Below are 24,462 nucleotides of genomic sequence, written 5' to 3' on the forward strand. Positions count from 1 at the left end.
GATTTTTTATGGCGGCCTAGTCTAAGCACTGCATGGGTCAACCGTGCAGCGGGGAGCGTGGGCCCAGCTTTCACATGAGAGCCACGGCCCTGCTCTAACAGCCCGGACCGGCAGGAGTGCTGATCCGGGCTGTTTAACACTTTACTTGCCACGGGCAATGGCGCCTGCCGCATGTAAAGTGCTGACAGAGGATGCGGACTCCCTCTGTCTCCCATCGGCACCCCGCAAATGCGATCGCGTGTTGCCGATGTGTGTGAAGGCTGGCTGGGGTCTCGTGTAGGCCCCAGACCAGCCGCACTGATATTAAAGGATAACTGTCATTTTTTTTTTTTGGAGTATTAGATTGTGGTGCTTAATATCACCTTGGTGGCCCTATTTAAACTTTTCACTGTGTATTCAATTACCCCTAATTCAACAGTTTAGTTCCCTCTACTGCCTACTTTTACCTGTGCTTAAAATCAGGTTGCTATGCAGGTCGTCCTCTGTGTTGAAGGATGGAGGACGCAGAAGCACGCTGTGTGCAGGGTCAGATTACAGACAGCCAGGGACTGTAGGTAAATGATTAAAGCCAGGTCCTCCCCAGCAGCTGATAACAGTGCCTGGTCTGTGTGCACTTCTCCCTGTCCCTGCACTTGGCAGACGCTCCCTCACTCAGCAGAGCTGGAGGATGCAGAGTCGAAGCAGCGCAGACCAGGGAAGGGAGATCTGCCGTCTGCTCAGTGTATAAATGAAAGCAACATGGGGTAAGAGGACCCCTCTGTGCTGCAGGAGATTAACCCTTTAGGGGGGAGGGCTCTGGTTACTGACACTTTTAGGGGGGCTATTGTTACTGGCTAGTGAGGGCAGGCGGGATTAGCCTCAGGGTGAGGGCAGTGGCGGCCATCTTAACTGAATAGTGAAATTACATTTTTATGCAGACTGGTTGCTAAGGGCTGAATCTTATTAAATATGGGGAGAGTCAGTCTAATAGTAACTGATTCTGGAATATCATGTTATTAGTAACTACATATATGAAAATTTAAATTAGGGTCTAAATGTGACAGTTATCCTTTAAAATGCAATGCACTATAGGGTTAATGCATTGAATTTTAAAATCAATCAGAATTTTGTCTGTTATAGTACCCTTGTTGGACTATTAAGTGGTAAATAAAAAGAAAAAAAAAAAAACATTTATTCAATAAAAAAATCCCATAAAAAATACGCTTTTTTCCCCATTGAAAATACGCTTTTCAATGAAAAAAAATAAAAAATAAAAATCTCCCCCATATGTTCGGTATAGCTGCATCCGTAATGACCCAGACTACATAAATATCACGTAAATTATCACCTACGGTGAAAGCCATAAAAAAAAAGACAAAATTGCTAATTTATTCTTAGTTGCCACCGAAAAACATAATAACAAGCGATCAAAAAGCGCCATTTACTCCAAAATGATACCAATAAAAAAAAAGTCATCCCACAAAAATCAAGTCCTCACACAACTCCATAGAAATAAAAATAAAAAAGTTATGGGTCTTGGGAAGCAGCCATGCTAAAACATTTTTTTCTTAAAAAAATAGGGGTGTTTTATTGCAAAAAAGTTGTAAAACAGAAAAAAAAATATACGTATTTAGTATCACTGTAATCGTAGTAACCCAGAGAATAAAGATATTATGTTATTTATACCAAAAAATTAACAGCATAAAAGTTATAACGTAAAAACGCTGTTTTTCCCCATCTCCCTCCCAGAAAGAGTTAATAAAAGTTAATCAGAAAGTTTAACTTTCTGATTAAAAACTAAAACTTGTTCCACAAAAAACAAGCCCTCATAAAGCTATATAGACAGAAAAATAAAAAAAAATATAGCTCTTGGAACGCAACGATAAAAAAAAGGAAGAAAAACGCTTAGTCAGTAAGGAAAAACAAGCTGGTCACTAAGGGGTTAAAGAAAAATTCTTAAAAGGGTTCTCCAAGACTTTAATACTGATACAGTGACGACAAAATGGACTGGCCTAGGAAAAGCTGAGAGAAGGCTGCAGCGGTATTGTAAGTGCCGATCTCTTCTCGGACAGCTGATCGGCGGAGGGCCCGGGGGTCAGACCCCACCAATCAGATACTGACAGACCTATCCTGAGAATAGGTCATCAGTAGTAAAGTCTCAGAAAAACCCTTTAAAGACTTGCTGGATATATTGTTTTATTTTTACTTACAATAAATTCAAATAATTATATATATATATTTTTTTTAAAGAAAGTTGAAGGATAAAAAAAAAAAAATCATAGGAACTGGTATTAATAATGATCTTCACCCTGATTATCAGGGACCTTCATATAACTTGCTGAATGTTCTTTCAAATCTCACCTTGAATTTTGTTAAAAGAAACCCAATTAGGGGGTTAATAGATGGGGGTCATCTGTTCAGAAGCCTGAAGTCCTGTGGAGAGCAGCTGAACAGCCCATTGATGTTAGTGGCCATGGTGTAATACTTCATTTTCCCTGTGGTTATGCTGAATTCTCCTGCAGGTAAAAGCTGATATCTGGGGGTTCCTGCACCAGGAAACACTGTGATCGGCTTATGGTTATTTATAGATCCTTGTAATAAAGGTCTAAGATGGGCAACTGTTTTATATCCATAATCATATTCCATTTAAGATTTGATCTGTTTACAAGTATCATCAATGTTTTGTATCATAGACAATATGCTTAAAGGGATTGACCATCTTGCATCTTGGTGGCTTAGCTCTAGGATGTGCCACTAATGTCCCATAGGTGCGGGTCCCACTCTGAGACCTGTACCTAACTCTAGAACGCCCATAAAATGAAGGAGCTTGTCTATTTTTGGCACCCCCATAGAAGTGAATGGAGAGAGCCCACGCTTGCGCCCTTGTTCACTTTTGGACTCCATTCTAGAGATAGATATAGGTTCCAGAGGTGGGACCCTCACCTATCAGACATTGGTGGCATATCCTAGATATGTGCCAACATAGTGTGAGATGGGCTAACCCCTTTAACCTATATTACCTATTCAATATCAGTAATAATTCCAGTATTATATTATGATGCCATAGTGGCTTCCCTGAGCAATCTGTCTATTGGCTGAATACATGCAGTAGTTGAACTTAAAGGGGTTGTCCCACTATGACAACTCATCTTCTATCCATAGTATAAGGGATTTGTTGCCGATTGCTGGGGCCCCTGCCAATACTAAAACAAGGGTGGATGTTCCCCATTAGAAGTGGCAGATACGCACGTGTTTCCTACTCTCCTTTCAACTCTATGGGGCTCCCAGAGATCGCACTCAGCTACTGTATCTCTGGCATCTCTATAGAGTTGAATGAAGAGGCAGCATACATTCATATCTGCCAATGCAATCAAACTGGGAGCACTGGCCCTTATTCTAGTGTTTAGTAGGGGCCCTAGCATTCTAGCATTCCCCCCGCCGGTCTGCAACTTGTCCACTATTCTATAGGTAGAAGATAAGTTGTCATAATGGGAAAACCTCTTTATTAATACATTATTAGATTTTTTAATTGACTACATCAGTTCCTCTATCTCTTTAATGACATCCTGCTTGGTTATATTTCTCCATTGTGAAGGAATCTTTCCTTTATCTTCAAATTTTAAATTATAATGTTTTTCTAAATCAGATTCAAAACGGCAGGTCACCCATTTCCAGTAGGATAAGGCAGATTTGTCGGGAGTAATAGACCACTCACTGTAAGGGGGTCCTTCACTTTTATAGTTTATGTAGGGAAAGCTTTTGTCATCATTTACTACACAGAACAGATCACTTCCTACAAGAGAAGTGCATATATTTGTGCTAAAATTTCTGGTATTATGCCAACGCCAGCCTCTTAAACCTGTAGGACGATGGAACTTCATGCTGTGGTCTCCATCATGTGAACTTGTAGTATGTGTACAAACAGCATGACAAAATGGACACATTTTCCAGCATCCGGGAAACTGGTCAAATAAATTGGTGAAGATCTTTTTTTCAAGGGTTTGTGGATCACATACAGATAACTCCTCTTTGAGGGATTTCACTACTATCTGTAAAGCCTTTGTCATTGCCTCCTTAAGGAATCCTAAGTCAGTTATGTCCTGATATTGAACAATTTTCAGGTCATTTGAGGACAGCTTCATTTCATTCTCAAGCTCTTGGCAGAAACTTTCCAGCCAGGATTTAACATTTCCACGCTTGTCTGTAACCTCCGCAGTTGACTTATCGATAGCTTTTGATACAAGTCGTCTAAAAAAATCAACATTAATATTGAAAATCTCTGAAATCTTTGCCTTTTCTTTACAAATCACTTGAACACGTTCTTTGATAAAGTCCTGAACTGCTGATTTCGGATCTTGGATGTAGTTAATGTAATCCTGGAAACATTCCTTTTCTGCCAGTGACTTAAGTAAACAGTAGTCTAGTTTTGATCTGTTCCCATTTAAAGAAGGATCATTGCATTTCATGTCCCCAGCTAACTCAAGTGCAGCCTTTTCTGTCACTTCTTGTTGGATGGACCGTTTTAATGTATTACACAATAAGTTAGCTACCAATGCTGTTTCAGTTTTTTCTTTGCAGGAGATTTTAAAACTCTGCCAGAATTGATCCTTTTTACCTTCCAAGTAAACAAGAGGATTGTTAGCTTCTCTAAAAGCTTCTGAAATGCGGACAAATCTTCTGGCGGCAATTTGGCACAAGAACAGTGACACATACAGCTTATATTCTGTCAAATATTTAATCTTTTTATCCAGCATGGAGTATATTTCCTTGTTAATCGTATTTAAAATTTCATGAAAATAGATACACTGATAATCCATGATCTCTTGCTCTTTTTTTTCAATATATTCATTAACTCGCTTCTCTAGAGCATATGTTGTATGTTTTATCTTGTCTTGATCATCATGGCTGAGTGTTCCAGAGGAAAACACCTTTGAAAAAAATCCTCGTTTACCCTCAATATACTTGGAGAACACTGCAAGAAAATCCTCCCAATTATAAGAATCACGAATTGTATCAACAAGATTGGTTTCTGTTTTGAAGCGTTCTAGGAAAACATTTTCTAAGTCTAGATAGATCTCAGGACCCTCAGGCATGTTTATTGTGTTAGATACTTTAGTAATCAAGGCATTCCACATGTCATTAAATTGTTCCTGCAATTCCTCATCATTAAGGTTTCTTCCTTTCAAAGTCAAGGCCAGGTTTTTGCTTTTCTTAAACATTTCATCTTCATACTTTTCCTTAAAAGAGTTCATTTTTGCACTATTCTTTTTTGCTGTCAATAGTTCATCAGTTTTTTTCTTCATCTCTTCTATGATATCACTTTTAAGAGTAGAGAGTCTAATTTCTGTATTTGCTCTCCATTGCACTAACATTTCACTATCTTTTTCTTCTGTAAAAAATGTATTCAGATCTTCCTGAATCGTTTTGTATTTCGGTTCAAATTCCTTGGTTAGAGAAGCCACATTTACAGATTTTTTCACATCGTTGTGAATTTGGTTGTTGATTTTGCTTTGAAGCGTCAGCATGTGCTCTCTTAAAGACCAGGCCCATTGACTGTATTTAGTTTCCAGTTTGTTATAAGCAGCAATTTCAAGAGAATTCTTAAAACTAAAAACAAAGTTTTCGTTAAGCAGCGCATTCCATAGATCATTAACACGTGCTTTAAACATTGAAATGCTCAAAATATTTGCATGTTCTTCTTGTTTCCCTGACTGGAGTATGATCTTCTTTAACTCTTGGACATTTTCACATGTAACTTGGATTTGGAGGGGCCATAGGTGGGTCACCTTCCCACAAATGTGCAAAATAGTGAATATGAGTGTTGACATCAAACTGAATGACATCATTGAAACAAGTGACATCACACTGCTCCTGCTGCGCTGCACACAATGTCATTTCATCCAGTTTCTCTTGCAATTTTCTTCTTCCCTCCATGTTTTTTTCTTTGGCTGTGATCTCACCAACATTTTGATGAACAAACAAACAGCTTGGTCTTAGTTTCACTTGTTTCATTCTAAGAAATGCTTGGACAGCAATCTGTAGAATGTCTTGCATTTCGGAAGGATTTTCACCAAAAATATTGATTACAGTGATGTTACCCAGGCCAATTACAAATGTAGCCAATTCATTATCATGGTTCACCGAATTCTTCTTTGATAGTTCTACAGCTCTTAATCCTTCGGTGTCTACAACAAGCACATATTCAAATTTTAGTTCTTGTTTAAGTTCTTCATCAACCTTAATAAGTTGCATAAACGCTCCTCGAGTACATCTACCAGCACTCACTGCAAACTGGAGGCCAAACATAGCATTGAGTAAAGTGGATTTACCTGTACTCTGAATACCTAGTACAGAAAGGACATACAGCTTTTTATCTCCTAACAGTCCTATCAATTCATCCAGAACAGCTCCTATCCACTTCAATGGTACATGTGCAGCGTCGCCATCCATAAGCTCTACTGGATACCCTGAAACCATAAGATGTGCTGCAATTTTAGGCAAAGTTAAAAAGCTTTGATCTTTTTCAGGGGATGTTTCTAATGCTTCATAAATTTGTCCCAGTTCTCTGAGAATATGTTCAAGCCCAAATGTTGAGCCGTTGATCTTGGTTGACAGTTCTTCCAGTTTGTTTTCAAGTTTTTGTATTTTACGCTTATTTTTGCACTTTTGCTTTTCCACTGTTAAATCTGACCAAACATTATGATATTCTTGATTGAGAGTTGATAATGTTTCTGAAGACAAATCATCCAAAAACATTTTAAACCACTGCAGAAAATATAATTTTGAGCCCTGAGCATTTGAGTGTAGAATATTTAGGAGAGATCTCATAAAGTTATTTAAAGGAAAAGCTTTTTGTATTTGACTGTTTCTTAGCGCTTGTTTTTCAGACTCAATGTTACTCCGCTGTTCCTCAATGCTCAAATTATTTTTTCCCTTGAGTCTAGTGAGTTCCTTATCTTTTGTGCACCACATATGCCACAGATCACCTTGCAATGGCAGAAATGCCTCCTTTATAGCTGAGAGTTTTTTTTCTTTATGTAGGGACAGTAGACCCTCTGCATCATCTCTTCCTTGCTTGCACTGCTCTTTGTCCACATCCACTATAAATCCATGACTTCTGGCAATGCTTGCACATTTGTTAAGAGAGTGTCTTTGATTTGAACTGGTCAATAATGAATGTATTGTAGTAGCTACTATGTCTACCATATCTGCTTCATTTCTGTCTCTTAAACCTATTTTTAATTTAGTACCAGGTTTTGGTGGAGGACATTCCTTGTCTGCAATAAGACAGATTAATGGTGTGGGAGAGTTCACTAATCGCTGCAAAACTATTTTACCATGTCCTTCCCTTGCATCTCTATCATTGAACAAAACTACAATGACTGAGGAAATCTGCTCTAAAAATTGTACTTGCTTGTCATGGTCTCTAGCATCACCATGTAGATTGGTAAAGGCAATGCAGTCATCAAATGCATCATCAATCTTCCCACCTGGGCAATACCAAGCAATTTCTGTAATGCCATTCATTAGCAAAGAGTTCTTCGTACTTCCCTTGCAATGGCGGTGATAGAAGATGTCATGTCTTTGTTTACTGATCAGCCAGTTGATTATTTGTGACTTAGAAGAAGCTGATGGACCAAAGCGAATGAAAGATACAATAGGAGTTTCAGCTTCAGTAACACATTTGTTGCTGGATGTATCATCCCTGTTTGCGCCACTTTTTGCTTTCCATTTCTTTTTAACTTCTTGAAAAGACCAAAGAGGAAACTCAATGAGCTTTGTGCTGGGATTTCTTACCAACATTGGTACAGCAAACTGACAAAGTGAAAGTTTTGTGTAAATATACTGCCTCATAAAGTCATTAGCACAATGAAAAATTGCCAGCTGCAGATCCATAGGGTGAATAAGTTGCTCTTGGTTTGCACTTTGGTTTTCAAATTCCTCATTGCTGTCATCAAGGAAATCATCTAAGCAAACTTCAGATATGTCATTTTTGTCAACTTTATCATTTATGGTCACTATATTCTTTTGAGTGAGATCATTAGCACTTTTGTACTGTGTATATCTAGCACGATAGTCCAACATGAGCAACTTTTGTAGATAATGGAAGGAAAGTTGATGTTCTCCTAAAGTCAGGGTTTCAGACATAGAAGATCTACATATCTTATGAAAATCAGCTGTTTTCATTTTTTGTGGATAATATTTTACAAGGTCAAGCCTCTTTAACAATTGCAAAAAGTCTTTGTCCATGTTGCTGCTGTCAATTTGTTCATCAGTGTTAATAAGTGTTATTTCATCCTGACAGATATTTTCCAGCTCTTTGGCAATTTCATCTGAGCTAAACTCCTTTCTTAATACAATTCCATAGGCAAATTCTCTTAGATTATCTTCCATTTTGCTCCAATCATAAAATTCAGAACGCTGATGAATGATTTTGTTAACATTAGATAAGATATCACCTTCTAGATGACTTTTCATGAAATTCAATCGGTCTGCTTTCTGTTGAGCAGTCATTTCTTTGTAAACACCAGCAAATTTTAACCCTGTGTACAGGAGAAAAGCTTGTGCCCGTTCAGCACATTGACCTTTGAGGTTTGCATATTCTTTATGGACTTCATCTATGTTGTTTTGCAAGATATCTATATCATTCCGTTCTAGAGTGTTACGAAAGTAGAGATTTTTTATACAGTATCCAGAGTTATTTGCAATGAGAAGCACCAGTAATTCAGAATCTTTTTGTTTTGTCTTTCTCATAGTTTTTAAAAACGAATAAAGTGAGTAACCGATATGCTGGGTAGCTTTTCTCTTAGCTTGGAATTGTTCTTCTGTAGATGATGACAGAGAAAGTGTTATCTGAGAAAGATTTTCTTTTGATTTCTGCAAAACATCAAGGAGCTCCTTAAATTCAGAAAGATGGATCTGATCAAGTTCATTCTTCTCTGAATTATAAATCCACCTCATAATAAATGAAGCATCAGGAAAATTATCGACTGAATAAATATGTGGCTCAAGTAGTTCTTGCAGTGAAATTTTTATGCAATAGACATTTTCCTCCGTACTTTCTTGATATCTCTTAACGATGCTAAGCAAAAATTCTTGAAGACCTTTATCTGACAGGCACAAATTCACCCAAGCGCTGTAACTTCTTGTGGTTTCATTCAGTGTTTGTTTAAAGTCACTTAATGTTTTCAGATGTTCCTCAGAATCCTCAGCTTTCCAAGATTGTATTTCTTGCAAGAATATCTTAGTTTTTTCTAAAGCAGTCAGTAAATCTTCTCCAACCATTGTTTCTGAAGTCAGACCAGTTGATGATGTGTAAGAATCAATTAAACATGAAGCAAGTTTCATGGTATCTGTGAACTGATCCCTGTGATTACTCACAATAATTTCCCAAACAGGCATGAGATGAAATCCACGATCTATGACACTCCATGTCTTGTTACTTGCTATAAGACCTGATCTCCAATGAAAGAGAGAATCAACTTCTGAAGGACCCCCTGTTTTGGTGGAGAAGAACTGAATATCTTTCTGAAATTTGGAGATTGTTGATTGGTCAATGGAACCATATGTATTTGTTTTTGTTAAGTCAAAATCTCCTCCACTTCCAGCATAACTAGCCCCAACATAGAAGTTTAGTGCCTCTGATGTTATTATTTTAGCTTCTTGCATCTGATTAGATGTAATGCCTTCCATGGAAGCTTTCCACCAGTATATTCCCCCAAAGTGTACAGGGCCTAGGTTAGCATGAGAGCCAAACCTCTGGAAAAAATCAGTACATGTCATTCTTATGACTTGTTTATCTGAATCTATGGCAATTAGTTGTTCAATGTCTTTTAATGCATTTAGTGCACTCTGCGAGAGTTTCATCTGGTCCTTAGTGAAGTAGCAGGATGCTAGTGGGATGTAATTGTATCTTGTTGTACAGACATATTGTTGTTGACTAGACTGTTTACTGGTTTTATCAGATTCTGAATCTTTGCTATAATCTGTACTGCTTTTTAGACCGAAGCCCATGAAACTAAAATTAACTGAGCTACTTAAACTTAACCCTACTTTTTCAACTGTTTTTTTAAAACTGGACTCCTCTATTTGGGATGTAAATTCCTTTTGTTGAAAAACTGGACTTTGCTCTGGTCCAAGAAGTTGGAAACCCTCTGGAATACATAGCAGTGGTTCACGTTTCTGAAACACATCATTAATGTTTTTTGTTTGGAAAATTCCTTCAAGTGCCAAACCCCCAGAAGCATATCTAAGGAGGTCTTCATCTTTTATATTGTCAGATTTTTCAAATGATTCTTCCATGAACTTAATCTGTTTTTCATAGTAATCTATAAGATCCACTATTGACTTCTCAGGTGGTGTTGAACAATCAGAAGGTATTTCTAGGGCTTTACGAATTTCTTCTTCCCTCTGCTTGACCATTTCATCATGTCGATCTTTTCCTTCAGATCTTAATGTTTTTAGCTCAGTTATTACCTTTAATGCTTGTTCGTTCTTTTCTTTCATTACCTGACGTCGCTTCTCTTGCATTTCCTTAACATTTGTACTGCTATCTGGCACATTGCATAGTTGACGTAAAGCTCTTTTTTCCCATTGGTAACGGGTCTTCTCCTCTAGTAGCGAGCAGTCTTCAGGCTGAATGTATTGTACTGACTGTATATTGTTAATGCCCAGGTTTTCTTCAAGCACACCGAGCCAATACTCAGGATCCAAGCCAGTCTCTCTAAGTCTATTGACAAGCTCAACATCAGAAGAACTCCCATCGTGATGTCCTGACATTTCCGCAGAGCTGAAAGGAAATAATGAAAAAGGTTACGATAATGAAAATTCCCAAAATGTTTTATTAGGATATGAGATCAAACTGTAATTTAAAATAGTAATTAAAATTTGTTTTCACCACAAGAGATAAATAAGTTCTTCTTATAATAGTTTATCTATAGCAGATTTTAAAGTGTAGGCACAATAATGTTATGCATTCCTTACTGAATACCTGTGCCCCACTGTGGATCTAGATCATGAGAATGTTTTATTTATTTATTTTAAACCTAGGATGCTTTTATTACCTAATTTAAAAAATGCATTAATCGAAACCCATATAAGCATCTTCAGGGGCACAGTCCCTGACCTGTGTGTGAAGGAGCCAAGCCCAACATCAGCATATCCATTTCTGTTTGTCCCTATGACACTGACTGACCTGTTACATGTGCGCTTGGCAGCTAAATGCATTTGTGTTGGTGCGGCAGTTGCGGAGAGAGCAGAGCCTCTAGGTGTAACAGCTACACCCCCGTTGCTCCTAGAGGCTCAATTGTATATAATTTTTCTCAGCAATTCGGGCACCATAAAAACATGGGATCAACACAGATGCCTTCAGCTGCCAAGTGCATCTTACATCTCAAAACTTTGAGATCAAAGAAATTGCATATGTGAAAGTAGCCTTGCAGTACGGCAGCGGGTTAAACTGACTTTGCAGTTGTACATAGTGTTGGACATTTTTTTATTCAAGGGTACAGTGTGAGGCATATTTTTTATTTAGGGATACAATGTGGGATATATTTTGTTCAGGGGCACAATATAGATCATATTTTTTATTTAGTTGTGAGGGCCATTTGCTTCTGGTGCTGTATTTATGAACTTGGTTCTGGTGTTGCATTACTGTTATGAACTTGGTTCTGTATTTATGAACTGACCCAGATTTTGGGGCTCTATGTATGTACTGAGTTTGGTTCTGGTGGTCTATATATGTTATGAACTTGGGTCTTGTGTTTTATTTATGTAATAAGTAGGGGCGGACTGGCCATAGACCTTACAGGGAAATTTCCAGGTGGGCCGATGCCCAGGGGGCCGCCTGAGCCCTCCTCATGGCCGGCCAGTGGAAGTTTTTGGGGTTGTATTTTGTGCTGCTGGCAGTATTTTGTGATTGACTGGCAAATATGTGGTATTTGCCTCTGTTGGGGTGGTATAATGTGCAACAATATGGTATTGCTGGCCTTGCCTTCCATCAATTTGGACCTGACTACAAAACAGGGCCACTTAGTATTTTTTCCAGGGCCACTTTAAGTTCCCAGTCTGCCCCTGCATGAAGGGATATGTATCCATGCTGGAGGGTGGACCCAAGTTTGAATAATTTATAGGAAACTGATGACCCAACGTTGCTTGGGTATTTATTTATTGCAATCTTATATTATACATGAATGGGAATGAAATGAAGATATAGTGGTTTTTATAGGTTGTAGCAGCTGAGTCTTTCATAGCCTGTAGTCGGGCAGCACGCTGCTGTACTGTCTCTGAAGCTCTAGATGTAGCAGCTCTGTGGCCCAGTTTGCCAAGTCTTATATACCTCTGTTCATCAGTTTCTTCTGTACGTTGTTGTTTTATCTTTTTAGCTTTTGATGGCACTTGAGAAAATTCCTTACGTTTTCTTGTAGACATTTTTGTAATAATAAAATCTGTAAAAGAGTCCAAAAAAATTTGTGTAAAAGTATAAGCAAAAGACACAGTCAGCAAATAAATGTATTATTCTTGTAGAATATAGAACATAAAATTAATATAAGCATAAGTATCAATAATCAATTAAACAACCCCTTATCTGGAAACTAAAGCAAACACAGGTTAAACATACAAACTCTATGTAGATATTTTCCATGGTCAGAATGGAACCTGTGTTCCTAGTCCTGCAAGTGGGAGTATTTATGTAAACAAACTTGGAAATAAGAATAGAAACTGTGATCCTAGTACTTACAGTGTCACTATTCATGTAATTGTACCCTGTAAGGAATAGATCAAACAACAATATCTCATAATCCACACAAACGTAGGTTGATCATACAAACTCCATGTAGATGGCATCCAGGACCAGAATTGAGTATATACTTTTATTAGTATATAAGTCACCCTCCTTCCCACCCCTGCAGCTAACAGAAGTTGATTTTTGTTAATAGAAATACTGGGCACTCTCTCAATATATGTAACCACACAATTTATTAATACAATGTATATATACTTTATGAAAAATAATAATACAGAGTTGATTTACACATATCTCCCTAACACGTGTTGGGACTTTATTTTATATATTATTTACAATTGGCCACTAGGGAACCCTTAGGGGATCATTGTCGATGCACAGAACATTTTTATTTTCACAGTTTTAGATATTTATATTGTAGTTAGTTCTATCCAGATTTTTATGGTATTAGGATGTGTTTAAAAATAATGTGCATGTATTATTATTGTACAGGGAGTGCAGAATTATTAGGCAAATGAGTATTTTGACCACATCATCCTCTTTATGCATGTTGTCTTACTCCAAGCTGTATAGGCTCGAAAGCCTACTACCAATTAAGCATATTAGGTGATGTGCATCTCTGTAATGAGAAGGGGTGTGGTCTAATGACATCAACACCCTATATCAGGTGTGCATAATTATTAGGCAACTTCCTTTCCTTTGGCAAAATGGGTCAAAAGAAGGACTTGACAGGCTCATAAAAGTCAAAAATAGTGAGATATCTTGCAGAGGGATGCAGCACTCTTAAAATTGCAAAGCTTCTGAAGTGTGATCATCGAACAATCAAGCGTTTCATTCAAAATAGTCAACAGGGTCGCAAGAAGCGTGTGGAAAAACCAAGGCGCAAAATAACTGCCCATGAACTGAGAAAAGTCAAGCGTGCAGCTGCCAAGATGCCACTTGCCACCAGTTTGGCCATATTTCAGACCTGCAACATCACTGGAGTGCCCAAAAGCACAAGGTGTGCAATACTCAGACATGGCCAAGGTAAGAAAGGCTGAAAAACGACCACCACTGAACAAGACACACAAGCTGAAACGTCAAGACTGGGCCAAGAAATATCTCAAGACTGATTTTTCTAAGGTTTTATGGACTGATGAAATGAGAGTGAGTCTTGATGGGCCAGATGGATGGGCCCGTGGCTGGATTGGTAAAGGGCAGAGAGCTCCAGTCCGACTCAGACGCCAGCAAGGTGGAGGTGGAGTACTGGTTTGGGCTGGTATCATCAAAGATGAGCTTGTGGGGCCTTTTCGGGTTGAGGATGGAGTCAAGCTCAACTCCCAGTCCTACTGCCAGTTTCTGGAAGACACCTTCTTCAAGCAGTGGTACAGGAAGAAGTCTGCATCCTTCAAGAAAAACATGATTTTCATGCAGGACAATGCTCCATCACACGCGTCCAAGTACTCCACAGCGTGGCTGGCAAGAAAGGGTATAAAAGAAGAAAATCTAATGACATGGCCTCCTTGTTCACCTGATCTGAACCCCATTGAGAACCTGTGGTCCATCATCAAATGTGAGATTTACAAGGAGGGAAAACAGTACACCTCTCTGAACAGTGTCTGGGAGGCTGTGGTTGCTGCTGCACGCAATGTTGATGGTGAACAGATCAAAACACTGACAGAATCCATGGATGGCAGGCTTTTGAGTGTCCTTGCAAAGAAAGGTGGCTATATTGGTCACTGATTTGTTTTTGTTTTGTTTTTGAATGTCAGAAATGTATATTTGTGAATGTTGAGATGTTATATTGGTTTCACTGGTAAAAATAAATAATTGAAATGGGTATATATATTTTTTTTTTAAGTTGCCTAATAATTATGCACAGTAATAGTCACCTGCACACACAGATATCCCCCTAAAATAGCTAAAACTAAAAACAAACTAAAAACTTCTTCCAAAAATATTCACCTTTGATATTAATGAGTTTTTTGGGTTCATTGAGAACATGGTTGTTGTTCAATAATAAAATTAATCCTCAAAAATACAACTTGCCTAATAATTCTGCACTCCCTGTATATTATTTACAATTGGCCACTAGGACCATCAGTGTCCCTTGATTTACACGTGTTAATAATTCTAAAAAATAGCTTTTATTACTTGTCCTTAAAATAACTTTCTTAGAACTCTATATTTACCCTATAGTTAAAATTATCAGCATAGCCTGCCTGCCTGTTAGTATTTTTCACAGTATTGTCTATGATTATCGAGTCCGTCCACTAGGCTCTATGCATCTGCAGTAGCTTATTTCATACGTCCTTTATTGTTCAGGCGTTTCTCTGCTTATATACTGCACGCTGTTATTCCCACAGCGTGTAGGCTACTGTGCCGCCTTCCTGGACTGGGCTCTTATACTTGTATCTCTCTCAGACATAAATACAGGCCAGGCTACCGCTGGCTAAAACGCTAACTTCACTAGCTGCCCCCGACATGTTTCGCCGACCAGGCGTCTTCAGGGGTTTGGGCAGAGGACTGAGTGTTAGGGGCGGAGCAAGGTTTATAAAACCTCCCTTCTCTCGTCATAACTGTATTGACCAATAGGTTTCTCTCTAACTGTGGGCTTAGCATTAGACCAATCACGACGCCTCTACTGGATGTTACCAGGTATTAACTCCTCCCATATCTTTCTCACTCAATGGGCTTTAACCTGCGCCGTGCATGGTGCGCTGATACTTAGTATTATTTCAACTCGTATGCACGTTTACCGCGCATGTCTGGAGCTACTTCCTGGTTTCGCTTCATGCCGGTCATTTCCCTGCGTCCTGTCTACTTTTGATGGCGTGTGGGCGATGCGACTCCAGATGTATAACGTCTCTGCACATGTCAGAATACTCTAACTATTTTAGCATTAGTGAGTTGTATTGCGCCTGCTCTCCCTCTTGGAGCGAATCCCACGGGTGATCACTGCTCATGCGTCCGGTCTTAGTTCTTGATTCATGCCCTTTCAATTCTGTTCACTATGTTCAGGCCCCTTTTAGTCATGGATGTTTCTTGGTTTACTTTACCTATTGTAATATCTCCTTTCTATATGGGGGCTGTTCATTCAATATTATATAGCCATGCTTAGTTATATTAGTTCATACTACATATTTGTTAATTATTTCAGCATTCTCATATTAATAGGTTTTGGATGGGTATTATGATCTCTGAATCTCTTCTCTCTACTTCCAGATGTACCGATTTTCCCTTTTACATCACCGTGTTCCCAGAGGTAAGTTTTAAATACACGTTATGTTTTACCACCTCCCTTTTAATTGTAAATTTTTGGTCATTTTTTAGAAAAATATATTTTATATTATTTATTGTAGTGAAATTTTATTTTTATAATTTTCATAATTATAGTGAAATTTGTATTACTTCTATCTGTTGTTTTTACTTTTAATTTCCTTTTTTTATATATATATATATATATATATATATATTATTAATTATTATTATTATTATTATTTTTAATTATTAATATTATTATTTCTTTCCAATATTATTTTAATTATTTTTATTATATTTTTTTTTTTTTATTTGATTCTCCATTATTTTCATTAGTGTCAATTATAAGTGCTACTAGTGATTTATTTACCATAATCCCTCTCTTCCCTTTACCGGGTTTAGGAACTATAGGTGACTATTTAGGTTAGTGAGTGTATGTGTTGGTTCTACCGGTAAAACTCTCATGTATCCTAGTGTGACTTTCATGTGTTCTTATTCACGGGGAACAGTCCACTTGGATTCTACTGTCATTTTTTCCTTATAGGGACTTTTGACTACTTATTTCTCCTCCTTCTTTTCCATTCACCTATTGTCCATATTGGTTTAGTGTTACTTTATTATATCTATTTACTGTTACTTTCTCAGTATTATTTTACTCCAAGTGTATGGTTTGCAGCACGGCTATACAATACCATTGGTCATACTCCATATTGTACTTGAGATCCTATTTCTCGTACTATACATCTATTTCTGGTTTCTGGCCTGGCTCCTCTTCTTTCTAGTTAAAATAGGTTCTATTCATTCTTATCTCTTCCTTATACTGAATTCTTGTTACTATGATCTCTCTCAGAGAAATGAGGCGAAGGTGAATCCCTCATTTAGTCCTACAGGGGCTAGACTTTTCAAACGATAAATCCAGCGGGTTTCCTCTTGCTGTAGTCTCCTGTCTAAATTTCCCATTCTGGGGCCCAGTTTAAGTTTTTGTATGCCCCAGACTTTCAAATTCTGGGTATTTCCATTATGCATTTGATGCATATGTCTTGCTATAGGTGTATCACCACTGGTATTTATTACGCTCAGGTGTTTGGATATACGTCTTCTAAGTTCTTGCGTGGTTTTACCCACATAGATTTTTGGACATTCACATTGTATGGCATACACTACTCCCATTGACTTACAATTAATGTATTCCTTAATTTGATATTTCTTATTATCCCCAGGGTTCAAAAATTCCCTTTTCGGTGACATCATCTTGCAGAAACTGAAGTCCCCACAAGTTTATTTTGTTTTTTGTTCTGAACAAAGTGACTATGCACTATTTTCTCTTTTATGTTCTGCCCCCTTCTGTATGTAATTGCTGGTCTCGGGGTGATGATTTCTTTAAGCTCATCATCTGAGAGTAGTATATGCCAATACCGTGTTAGGATCTTCCGTATCTTCTCATGTTGTCCATCGTAATTTCCAATACAGCGTATTGTTTTATCATTTTGGGTTCTGGATTGCCCGGTGCTCATTAATAAATTCATCCTGCTGCTTTTTCTGGCTCAATTGTATGCGTGATGTAGAGTTTTCTTCGGGTATCCTCTCACTGAGAAAAAAATAAATAAAAAATTCTCAGTGAGAGGATACCCGAAGAAAACTCTACATCACGCATACAATCGTAAATAGATATAATAAAGTAACACTAAACCAATATGGACAATAGGTGAATGGAAAAGAAGGAGGAGAAAAAGTAGTCAAAAGTCCCTATAAGGAAAAAATGACAGTAGAATCCAAGTGGACTGTTCCCCGTGAATAAGAACACATGAAAGTCACACTAGGATACATGAGAGTTTTACCGGTGGAACCAGCACATACACTCACTAACCTAAATAGTCACCTATAGTTCCTAAACCCGGTAAAGGGAAGAGAGGATACCCGAAGAAAACTCTACATCTCTCTGTTTTCCTCTATGTATGTTGTTGTTTTGCAGGAGCTCATCTCTCCTCAGGTGCTGCTCGTTATCAGTGATGAGGCTCTATTTAGATCCGCCTCACACTGCTGACCATGCGGTTGAAAGTTTCTGCTTAGAGTTGCTAGAGCTGGTTTGTCTTGGATCTCCTGCTTTTCCATACATCTCTAAGCTAAGTACTTGCTGCCTTCGCTGTTTGTTATTCTCTGGTGTGAGTTGTTTCTAGGCCTCAGGGAGATGCAGGTTCCTTCATCTGAGAAGGAACCAGCTGTCTCATCTCCTGCTACCTAGCCTAGGGCTTGTCGGTTTTAGCAGGCATTTAGGTATCCAGCATATGAGTATTTTCACCATCAGGATCTGCTCATACTTGCAGGAGTCAGGGAAAGGCCTAGGGATTACTAGGAGGTCACATCCCTCTTCCTCAGCTTATGAGGCCTAGATTGTTGTCTATTTGTTGTTGTGTGAATTTGGTGTTTTCCCTTCCCCATAACCTGTGACAATACTTCAGTGCTTCACAGCAGTGTCTCTGACCCCCCATGCCTGAGCTGTTAACAACACAGGGGCTACTCCATAAGTCTAGATCCCTGTATAAGAGTTAAAGCGTGAATACCAGGGGACTGCCAGGCTAACACTCTTAGGTTTAGTACAAAGTCAAACCTATTGATTGACACAGTGGTTCCACACCCGTTGTCGGCAACAACATTTTGTCTGGAGTCGCTCAGCAATGTAGCTGAGCAGCCGGTTATATTTCTCTTGGTGCTAATGACTGCCTTCCTCTGCACTACAGTGAAGTAGGTGCCTGTTACATATGTGGTTAAAGTCTGGAATTGTAGTGAACAGGTGCCTACTTCAATCAGCAACTGGTAGGGAAAATGAAAAGGCATTGGGTAAAAGTGGTATTTCGTTTTCATGATACTCATGACCTATCAAGTAAATAGAATAAAAGGAGCGTAGCGGCATGACGTAAGACAACGTGCCGCAATCCCTCCCTCTTCCCCTTCCCCCTCCCCGCCGCTCCGACAATGCGTGCGGTATGGGGACCGCCGTCCTCCACGCTGAAGGAAGATTGCCTCCATCTGGCCACCGTCTCACCTATACACCTGGACCTTAGCCTATCGGACAAGTTGATTCGGAGTGGGAAAAGAACTTGTCGGCGGTAAAAGCGTTGAGGACCAGGGGCACTTGATAGTGGGGAAGACCAGCCTGCACATGATACTGTGTGTGCCCCTGTTTATTTCCGCCGCGCCGAACGCCTGGGGCGCATGAATTTCTATTCTTCTATATCCTCATAGAGCCCATAGAATCCCAGGAAGGAAATTCGATGAAATAAGCCATTAAAGACCCTGCCAGACACAAGGACGGGACTGGGTATCGTGAGTACTGGTAAATGTCCTATAATCACACACGATGTCCTGGGTTTCCCTCAGCTTTAATTTGCCGGTCTAAGGAGCATACTGGCAGGAATTATTGCACTGCGTGTGACAAGCCCAAATTTAAAGGGACGAGGACAGTACATGGCAGTACTCTGGGGCTTGAGTAACTTATCTGTCTTATGCCCTCCACAAGCCCCTTGCTACGGACTTACTGCCACACAGTGATCCTGAGAAGGGAGAAGATTGTAGCTGCAGGTCAGTCGGGTGTCTGAGACGGAGAGTGGTGGAGTTACCATATATTGGGTTAAGTAGCACGCAGGCGACTTCTTATTCCTGGTTATATGGAGGAAATATGTGATATGTGTAAAAACGGAGTCCCCATGCTTTGCTGGTTACGTGTCATTCGCCTCGTGCTATAAAGTATTTTTATTCAGCCCCAGTTTAAGTCCTGGGTATTATGCACAAGTGTTACTTCTAGTTTGAACTGGCCCATATTCTATTCTGCTTACCACATACTAACTGGATGCAAAAAATTCCTGAATACAGAGTTTCTGGTAGAACATCGATGCTGGACTGCTGGGAAATCTCTTTAATGTCATTTTCACCACATGCTCTATATATAACCGGGTGCTGTTGTGACTGCCCGAGTCTTAACTTTGCTTCCTAAAGTGACTTTATACAGATTACTTTGGTAAACCGTTATTTCTCTCTATTAAAATAAAAAAGTGAATTGTGCAGATACCCCCATTGCCGGGATTGTAACAAGAAAGAAGTAATGGATGCACATTTCTATGCAAACTCAATTATTCTAGATTTTGCTAGCATATGATACACACCTGATCGGAGTAGTATTCTAGTCTATATATACAACATCTAATATCTAACCGCTTTAAATATATCTGAACAAATTTAAAAAATATATAAATTGCCCGCAAAGGCACAGAGTAGGACATCTGGGGGGACTGTTTCCCCAAAAGGTGGGGGGGCTGGTACCCCCCCTTGCAAATATAGAGAAATATCTCAAGTCCCCCCCCCCCCCTTCCTGGTTAAAACTAGAACTGCTCATATATTGGGGATATTGGAAACTAAAGAAAAAAGTGAAATTCAACAGAATTTAGGTTGAAGATGTACAGTATGTAAAACATCAATTGTAGACCCCAGGATAGATTTAATTGATAAGAAATTGGAAGACATATTAGGTGCGGTGAATCACACCAATTAGTCATTGGCAGATATGGCAATCAAAATATGATCCATACAATCAGTCATATAGCTCATCAAAGGTGAGATGAATAAAGTACAGGAAAAGGTGAAGGATTTACAGACTACAGTCACTGATTTAAAAGTTGAGGCAGGCAGGACAACCACAAGAGTGGATAAAATGGAAGAGGAGAAGAAAGCACTTTGGGATAAAATCACTGACCTTGAGGATAGATCACAAAGATATAATCTTCTTCATTTTGTTGGATTTCCCGAGGGGGTAGAAAAGGAAGACCCAGCGGGTTTTATCCAAAAATGGGTTCTGGAGAGTATTGGACCTGAATATCTATCCTCATGGTTTATGGTAGAACGAGCCCATAGAATCCCAGGAAGGAAGCCTTCCCCTGGGAGCCCCCCTAGAGCACTATTAGCAAAGATGCTGTGCTCCTAGGATCGAGACCTGGTCCTGAAGAGGATGAGAGAATTACAGGAAAAATACTTCAATGATAACAGGATTGAGATATACTAGGATTTTGGTAGAGAAACACAGATCAAACGTAGAGAATTCCAAGAAATAAAGAAAAGGCTGTTTCAAGCAAAGATCAAATTTTCCTTATTATCTCCGGCTAAACTCAAAGTAATATACCAGGACCAGGTCTTGTTCTTTGTAAGCTCTAATGAGGCCCAGGAATGGCTTGACCGTAAATGAATAGGCGATTAATGTTCTTTTATTTTTTATAATGTCTTTTTTTTCTCTTTTCTTTATTTTGACTTTGGATGGGTGGGTAGGGGGGATAGGGGAATGGAAGGGATGAGCAGAGTGGAAGAGGTTTATGAGGTCTATGTGGTCTTGTGGACCAACCTGGTGGGTAGAGGGTGGGAATAAAGATGGGAGGGAGGCTTGTCGTCACCCCGGGAGTCACAGACAGAACGTGCGTGGATTGGCCGACAGAATAAAAAGGTGTGCTGTTTTTGATCAAGTTGTTAAACATCTTCCAGCGATAGTTGGCCTTCTTGAAACTCACCTGTCCTTAGACAAGGTTGCCGTGATGAAAAATAAATGGGCACAATATACAGTAACCCACTCACGCGGTATAAGCGTATATATATACACGTAGTAAAGTTGATTATATATCCCTGGACCAAATAATTGACCGAGAGAGTAGTTTTTTTGCATGCTAGATGAAATGGGGTGATATGCATATTGGCTTTCGTTTACATCCACCCTCCTTTTTGCCTTTTTTGAATTATCATGTTTGACGGATTTCATAAACTGCAAGGGTAAGTGCTCTATTTTAGTTTTGGGTGACATCAATAATGTAATGGACCTAGAAAAAGACAGATTCTCCGCTTCGTCCAATCGGAAGCTGAGAACAGGGGGCCACACTTTGTTATTTAGAATATGCCAGGAATGGGCATTGATTGATATCTGGCAATATTTATACATACGGGGACGTAGCTAAAGGCTCATGGGCTCTGGTGCAAGAGTTCAGCTTGGGCCCCCCTTCCCTCAAACCTTCGTGCTGCATGAGGCAAAAATTTAAACTGCACCCCCCCCCCTCCATACCAAATTCCTAACCTAACCGCTTCTGTCCAGCCAGAGGTGTAACTTGCATGCACTTTGTATAATACAGTCCTGATCAAAAGTTTAAGACCACTTGAAAAATGGCAAAAAATCATATTAAGCATGGCTGGATCTTAACAAGGTTCCAAGTAGAGCTTCAACATGCAACAAGAAGAAATGGGAGTGAGACAAAAAAAAATTTGAGCATTCAATTTAATGAAAACAATGAATAAACTGAAACAGGCTGTTTTTCAGCTGATCAAAAGTTTAGGACCACACCTCCTAAAAAAAACTAATCCCCCCCCAAAACAGAAATCCAACTTCCAAACATGAACTCAGTAATAAGTAGCTCCGCAGTTATTGTTGATCACTTCAAAAATTCGTTTTGGCATGCTTGATGCAAGCGTTTCCATGAGGTGAGTGGGAACATTTCTCCAAGTGGTGAAGACAGCTGCACGAAGGCCATCTACTGTCTGGAACTGTTGTCTATTTTTGTAAACTTCCCTTGCCATCCATCCCCAAAGGTTTTCAATTGGATTTAGATCAGGGGAACATGCAGGATGGGCCAAAAGAGTGATGTTATTCTCCTGGAAGAAGTCCCTTGTCCTGCGGGCATTGTGTACTGTAGCGTTGTTCTGTTGAAAAACCCAGTCATTACCACACAGACGAGGGCCCTCAGTCATGAGGTATGCTCTCTGCAACATCTGGACATAGCCAGCGGCCGTTTGACGCCCCTGCACTTCCTGAAGCTCCATTGTTCCACTGAAGGAAAAAGCACCCCAGACCATTATGGCGCCCCTTCCACTGTGGCGCGTAGAAAACTTCTCAGGTGGGATCTGCTTGTCATGCCAATAACGTTGGAAACCATCAGGACCATCAAGGTTAAATTTTTTCTAATCGGAGAATAAAACTTTCTTCCACCTTTGAATGTCCCATGTTTGGTGCTCTCTTGCAAAGTCCAAACGAGCAGTTCTGTGGCGTTCAAGGAGACGAAGTCTTTGAAAACGTTTGTTTTTTTTGAAGCCCTTCAGTCTCAGATGCCGCCTGATGGTTATGGGGCTGCAGTCAGCAACAGTAAGGGCCTTAATTTGGGTCGAGGATCGTCCAGTGTCTTGATGGACAGCCAATTGGATCCTCCGGCTCAGTGCTGGTGAAATTCTTTTGGGTCTTCCACTTGACTTTTTTGTTACATAACCCTCAGGATCATTTAAGAAATTCCAAATGACTGTCTTACTGCGTCCCACCTCAGCAGCGATAGCGTGCTGTGAGAGACCCTGCTTGTGCAGTTCAACAACCCGACCACAATCAAAAAGGGAGAGTTTTTTTGCCTTTGCCATCACAACGTATGACTACCTGACAGAAAATGACAATTAATCCACATCTTTGCACAGATTTGGCCTTTTAAAGGCTTGTGGTCCTAAACTTTTGATCAGCTGAAAAACTGCCTGTTTCAGTTAACCCGTTATTTTCAATTATTGTATGCTCAAAAAATGTTTTGTCTCACTCTCATATCTTCTTGTTGCATATTGAAGCTCTATTTGGAACCTTGTTAAGATCAAACAATGTAAAATATGATTTTGTTTGCAATTTTTCAAGTGGTCTTAAACTTTTGATCAGGACTGTACCAGTGTCTTCTTATGTGGCACAAGAGTCTTTGGGCCCCTCAGGCTCCTGGGCCCGGTAGCGACTGCTACCTCTGCACCCCCTATAGCTACGCCCCTGTATACATAGATAAAGGTGTGTTCTCCTGTTTCAGCCTTTCATATGAAGCCATGTCAAGGATTGACCTTGCCTTTGCTAGATCAGATTTTATTGATCAAGTCAGTCGAATGAAATACGAACCTAATGGTAGTTCTGACCATTCTCCCATGTTTGTGAATGTAAAACTTAGGATAAAACCCTGAAGATCAAGCGGTTTAGACTAAATCCTTACTGGATTAGTCTTGTTAATGAGCAATCAGTTATAGGTAAGATGATTCAAGAGTTCTGGAACATCAATATAGGTACAGCTCATATCCACGCCGTATGGGATGCCTTGAAAGCATTCCTCCGGGGTCTATATTTGAGTCAAATAAAGAATCTTAAAAATTCCTTTGTTAAGCATGAGGAACTGTTGGTGGAACAGGTAAGGGCACTTGAGGCTAAGTACATACAAATCCGAAACATAAAAACTCAACAGCAGCTAATACAAGCTAAGGAGGACTATAAAAATGTTATAATTAATAAAGCTCAACAAAGAGTCTTCTTTGCTGGACTAAAGCACTTTAGTGAATCTGGTAAAACTGGCAGGTTACTCGCAGCTATTATAAAAAATCAAAGACCAGCAATAGAGCGATAGCCCTGAGAATGCTTAATGGTACGGTGATGGAGGAACCGGAGTATCTCAAACGGGAGTATGTGGATTATTTCT

At 39.3% G+C, this 24,462-nt stretch overlaps 2 protein-coding genes and 1 long non-coding RNA gene across 3 annotated transcripts in view; 1 reads left to right on the top strand and 2 right to left on the bottom strand.

The window, feature by feature from the left end:
- Nucleotides 1–24,462, bottom strand: part of LOC122944087 (ficolin-1-B-like) — a 257,588-nt gene that overhangs the window by 60,599 nt on the left and 172,527 nt on the right. The gene's annotated exons all lie outside the window — the stretch shown is intronic.
- LOC122944086 (interferon-induced very large GTPase 1-like) overlaps nt 1,905–24,462 on the bottom strand; it is a 48,568-nt gene continuing 26,010 nt past the window's right edge. Inside the window, 5 exon segments of the mRNA XM_044302309.1 lie at nt 1,905–5,729; nt 5,731–10,768; nt 12,317–12,425; nt 12,719–12,744; nt 17,381–17,552. Coding sequence (XP_044158244.1) covers nt 3,513–5,729; nt 5,731–10,768; nt 12,317–12,408 — 7,347 coding nt within the window. The 5' untranslated portion in view covers nt 12,409–12,425; nt 12,719–12,744; nt 17,381–17,552 and the 3' untranslated portion in view covers nt 1,905–3,512.
- Nucleotides 10,656–21,241, top strand: LOC122944089. The gene is made up of 3 exons (XR_006390939.1): nt 10,656–10,790; nt 15,929–15,968; nt 17,937–21,241. It is a non-coding gene; the product is annotated as an uncharacterized LOC122944089 (long non-coding RNA).

Source organism: Bufo gargarizans, chromosome 7 (genome assembly GCF_014858855.1).
Source record: "Bufo gargarizans isolate SCDJY-AF-19 chromosome 7, ASM1485885v1, whole genome shotgun sequence".
In the NCBI taxonomy this organism is placed as follows: domain Eukaryota; kingdom Metazoa; phylum Chordata; class Amphibia; order Anura; family Bufonidae; genus Bufo; species Bufo gargarizans.